At 38.3% G+C, this 5,544-nt stretch overlaps 1 protein-coding gene across 1 annotated transcript in view; it reads right to left on the bottom strand.

The window, feature by feature from the left end:
• Nucleotides 1–4,153, bottom strand: part of LOC104984495 (solute carrier family 15 member 2) — a 45,336-nt gene extending 41,183 nt beyond the window's left edge. The window contains exons 1-3 of the mRNA XM_010834239.1: nucleotides 3,969–4,153; nucleotides 2,043–2,130; nucleotides 1,097–1,238 (exon numbers count right to left, since the gene is read on the bottom strand). Coding sequence (XP_010832541.1) covers nucleotides 1,097–1,238; nucleotides 2,043–2,130; nucleotides 3,969–4,073 — 335 coding nt within the window. The 5' untranslated portion in view covers nucleotides 4,074–4,153. The remainder of the gene's footprint in view (nucleotides 1–1,096; nucleotides 1,239–2,042; nucleotides 2,131–3,968) is intronic.
• Between the last annotated feature and the right edge of the window lie 1,391 nt (nucleotides 4,154–5,544).

The following is a 5,544-nucleotide window of genomic DNA, read 5'->3' as shown; positions in this document are numbered from 1 at the left end:
CCAGTGTTCTTGCCTGGAGAATCCCAGGGACAGGGGAGCCTGATGGGCTGCCGTCTATGGGGTCACACAGAGTCGGCCACGACTGAAGCGACTTAGCAGCAGCAGCAGCATAACCGTCTCTTGGAGATTTTATAATATTAATTAGCATGTTAAACGGAGAAGGCAATGGCAACCCACTCCAGTGTTCTTGCCTGGAGAATCCCAGGGATGGGGGAGCCTGGTGGGCTGCCATCTATGGAGTCGCACAGAGTCAGACACAACTGAAGCGACTTAGCAGCAGCAGCAGCAGCATGTTAAAGGCTCTAAGAAGTCATGCAGTAAAGATACCTTTTTAGCTTTATTCATTCTAGCATTTTCTCAAACTTATTTGACTATGAGAGCTTTATGTTCCTACATAACATTCTTTAGATCCTATACAACAAATTTTCAACACAATGCACTTTGAGACATGCTAATTTAGACAATTCTGTAGATGACAACTCCACAGAAAATACCTGAGTGATGGATACCTGAGATCCATCTCTGTCCCATGAGAATGATATTATAGATGACAACTATAACATTATCCCCAAACATCTCTTGGTGCTATTTTTAGGGACTTAAAAGATATTGAAATGAATAGACTATTAGTCTAACTCATGAAAATATTTATTATAGTTTTAAGAAAGAACCTACAGAAGGAGATTAGAAAAGAGAATCAGAGATGGTAAAAGAGCTGAAAATAGGGACTTTATAAGAAGATACTAAAAGAGTTGAAATGACTCAATCTGGAGGAGAGATGGATAGTATATAAAATAACAACATTTAATTATACATTTTCTTGTGGGTAGCCATCTTACCACCTGAGATCAGAACAAGAATTGGTCTTAAACTTCAGAACAGAAGATTAAAATTAAATACAAGAAAAAAAATAAAAATATTGGAAAAACTGATAATGAAGAGATAAAACCTTTCTATATTGTCAGTCTGACAGAGATTCTTATTTATCATGGATGACACAAGTATATTCTTGCTTGGAAGCAAGAGGCTAGAAGAGATATCTCTGCATGTTTAATCTGTGAAGCTTCTTGGAAATGTAACCTCCCATCATCCTTACTTGAATTTTCCCAACCATGAGTCAGCAATGGCTGCTCCCAGGATGGGAGTGAAGTAACAGAGGCTGCTGAAGGCGTGGTACACAGATGTGGAAGTGTTTTCACTCCAATGCAGGAAATACAGGAAATACAGGGTCAGCACAGCTAAAGCAAAAAAAAAAAAATGAGAGACAAAACAAGGTAGATATATTAAAATTATTTATGGGGGCAAAGAGCATTTGATAGGGTCTTTGCAGGTGATCTTGATCTTCAGCACTCCTATCAGTAGTAACTTCTGAGCAGCAGAAGCAGGGTCCCTCGGAGTTGTGAGGGTGAAAGGGGCTTTGCTTAGTGTGTGTGTGTGTTACTCAGTCACGTCCAACTCTTTGTGACCCCATGGACTGAAGCCCATCAGGCTTCTCTGTCCATGGAATTCTCCAGGCAGGAATACTGGAATGGGTTGCCATTTCCTTCTCCCACGTATCTTCCCAACCCAGGGATTACACCACGGTCTCCCGCATTGCAGGCAGATGCTTTATGGACTGAGCCACTGCAATACACCTCCCTTCAGTCTTCATGCACATAGCATCATTTAGGCCAACCTGAAAGATAACATGGCCTGATGTTATCTTTATCTAATATCTAATAATCCTTCCTTCTCCTTCCCAGCAACAATATAATCCATAGGCCTAAGGAACAAAAATTAACAATGGAATGCTGATGATGAGTTTTTCCACTTATATTCTCATAGGCTGTATTCTGGTTTCCACTACTCTTTTTTGTTCTTGGCCTGTATGAGTTAGAAGGTGAAATCCCACCAGGCATTTTTTGGAAGTCTTCGCCAAAGGCAAGGACCAGCTGGATGAAGGTAAAGAGTAGATAAGAGAAATAAGTGCATATAAGACAGATTGTTACAAACATGGGGTGAGAGTGTGTGGAGAAAAGTAGGATTGGGAGACACAAAATTACCTTTCATGCCATAATAGGAAAAGCGCTCACAGAATTCATTCACCACAATGAAGACAATACTCAGTGGATAGTTGGAGCCACAGATTTTCTAGGAAACAAAAAGACACTGGTTCAAGCATGAACAATATTTCCCTATTTAGATCATTATACTGTTTTGCAACAGAAAAAACCATTAAGTCACCATGATAGGTCATGTGAAGAAGCAATGGTCCCTACTCTTCATGAAATAGCCAGTATCCTACTAAAAGTGCTTGCATTGCTGATTTAGCAGTCAAACAAGCTATTCTGAATATTCCTTTGTCCCTCAAACATTAATATGGAGCTGCTCAGGCACTTCTTGATATAGACACTAGGACCTGTTCATCTTCCCACAGGTACTAAATGGAAAGCCTGGGGCACTGGGGAAGAGAATAATGATCCTTATTTCTAGGAACATAACAAAGAGTTGGCCTCTGGAACACTTGATGTCCAGGTAGTTACACTCAGATGTCAGTACCCTGCTTAGCTCTACGGTGTGGATTAACCTTTCTGTCCCCACTTGCCCCATTCACTGTGATGGGAGGAATCCTAGCAATATGAAGGCTTCCTTCCAGGAACAGAGCCCAATACAAATTGTTAAAGATTAAGATGATTGATCACCGTAAACTTTGGCAGAGATTTCTTAAGCCTTTTCAAATTAAATGTCCATTTGTTCTATGAAACAGATTCTATAATATTTTCATGCTAATCCTTTTGGGCATTAAAAGGACTATGCTATTGCATGCACTATATCAGTCAGAATAAAAGGAATATCACGTTTTACTTCAAATCCCTCTCATTACGATAGCCCAACATGAGAAAGGGATGGAGATACGTGGCCTTGGTTCAATCAAATCATGAGATTTTTTATTACCTTTCCTTATTCATAAGATATACATCATTTTTGTAAGTAGCCTCAAATTATTTGGGACCAGAAGATATACAACTAAATAAATGATTGATAAATTAATGTGTTCATTTTTTTTTATCCACATAGATATATATGGATATACATAAACAACCCTCCAAAGTATTAATATGCATTAATGTATGATAAAAAAAACTTTCTTAAAAGACACAGTGAATAGTCTTCTTACTTTCCCGGTTCACAGCTTGAGAATTACACAGCCTGAAGTTTGGTTAACACGGCTTCTATTAGCTATGTAACACTGTCACTGACTGTGTTAACGTACTGCTCCAGGCCATGTCACTAAACCTGGCTTTATACTTCAGTTTTGTTATTCCAGAGAAACTACCCACCTCTAGAATACTGCTACTTCTTTGCTTGTAAGTAAGAATTAAGTAAATACTGGCTAGTATTACTATACCCTCTCTACTTAACAGGATTTTGATATGAGGATTAAAAAATAATTGGGAAATGTTTTAACAAGTATTAATATATAAAGTAAAACGTTATTACTTCCCTGTTTCTCTGTCCTTTCGCCCACTGTAAACTGAAACACAATAACAGAGACTAGATCTATTCTAAAACTTCTCTTGGTGTGCAGCATAGACTGTGTACAGGGGAAACTAAAGGCTGAAGTTTTGGAGGTTTTTTGGTAAATAAAGAACAATCACACACAGTTCTCCAGAAAGGAGTACTTGCCAAGTTTCCCTGGACATGCAAAGTGCTTTTTTTTCCACCCCAGAGAAATTCAGAATATACAATGAAATAGAGCCAAGTCCGGGATATCCACTGAAGAACTCTGACCACCGCCTTCTGCTGCTTCCTCTCCTAAGTTGAAAGAAACTCCTGTTTAGATCTGGTTTATAGGTTCATTCTAACTCCAAGAGAGAAGAGTTTTTAATACTCTAATACAGCTCAGCCTGAAGCTCCAGGGGCCAAGGAGGAGAACCAACAGAGTACGTCTGTTCCTGTCAGAGGCAGAGATGAATCCCAGGACTCACCGGAGATGGCTTCTCTGGAAAGCTGGGGGGTCGAGGCGGTACCTCTTCAGTGGAGACAGGTAAAAAAAGAGTTTCCTTGGAATCATTTTTCTGGAAAGGATTCATGGCTGGCTCCTCTCTCTCTCTTCAAGCATTTGGCTTTGGTAGGCAGTTGGGACAGCTGCCAGGCTACTGTGAAAAGGGGGACTGGGAGGGGAAGAGGGGGTGGCTTCAGCAACCAGTTTTAACCCTGTGGGTGTCGGGCTTAAGTAACTTCTTACGAAGCAGAAAGCTATATGGAAAAAACAAAAACTATTGGGTCTCAGAGACTAGTTTAAAAGAATGTTTATGTAAAAGGTAAAGCACGGGGAAGTGAGATACTGTAAAATGCTGGAGAACTGCACATGAGTGAAAAGTAGTTAGAAATATAATGCCTAGAACATAGACTGGAGCACAGATTTAAACACTGATTTCAGAGTAATAATAGCTGCCATTTATCACACACCAATTGTGTATATGTGTGTGTGTGTGTATACACACATATATTATCTTTATGTTCTTATTCTTACTACCATCCTCACTTTACAGGAACTAATATCTCAAGAGATTGCAATTTTTCCAAAGTCATGTGGCCATCAAGTGGCAGATCTGGAATTTTCACTATGGTGTTATGGATAGATTAGTATCAGTAATGCCTGTGGTTATTACTTAGGAATGGAAGCTATGGAAATAGAAACATAGGAATGTAGGAGAATTGAAATGCATTGAAAAGGGAAAGTTATCTCTAAAGTGAATTTGGAGAAATACAAAAAAATGTTAATTTTTGGTTTTCAACATAGTAAAGTTCAACTGGAAATGTCTTATAAGCAATTAAAAAGGTGGAGCTAAAGAAAACAAAAAGAAAAGTTCAGTGATATACATTCGGGAATCATTCTTCTTTTAAAATTCATTCTCTGTGTTGTAACTTTCTTACTTCAAGATAAACCTATCCTTTCATCTGTAAATAAAATTTGATTTGTGTAAAAATTATGAACCAGTTATTTTCTAGGTACTATTACAAACACCATTTTTCTTAATATTCAGTGAATGGACTTCCAAATGACTCCAGAATACATTTAGTTCTTATCAGAGGAAGAACAGGATCAGACATGACTGTTAAATAATTATTATTTTTGCAAAGTCAAAGAGGTAAAAGAACAAAACAGTATGGTGCCCATTTAGTTGTCAGTCAAATGGAAAAGGAAAGAATGGCTAGAGAGAAATAAGACAAATAAGGACTAAACCAAAAAAGAAGTCAGGAAATAGGAGAATGCATTATTTTATTTTAGAATATGAGAACCTATGATTCTATCCCTCATAAAATTCTTACATTACCTACTTGAGTAATCTATTGACAAATAAGACCAGGATAAACTCTACTCTTTCCTCCCTAAACTCTATCTCAGACTTTGACCATGTTTCTTTCTCAGCTTCTGTTACACTCCTCATCCTGTTTCTCTCCCGTCAACCTTTACCCAAAGAGCCCAGCTTCATTTCTGCTTGTGACATTAATGATTAAGCTGTAGTTATTCTTTCAGAAAGTACTGCCCTTTCTGAC

This window comes from Bison bison, unplaced genomic scaffold (genome assembly GCF_000754665.1).
Source record: "Bison bison bison isolate TAMUID 2011002044 unplaced genomic scaffold, Bison_UMD1.0 scf7180017864032, whole genome shotgun sequence".
NCBI lineage: Eukaryota > Metazoa > Chordata > Mammalia > Artiodactyla > Bovidae > Bison > Bison bison.
The sequence above is the reverse complement of the archived record's forward strand: the minus strand, read 5'-3'. Positions and strand labels throughout refer to the sequence as shown.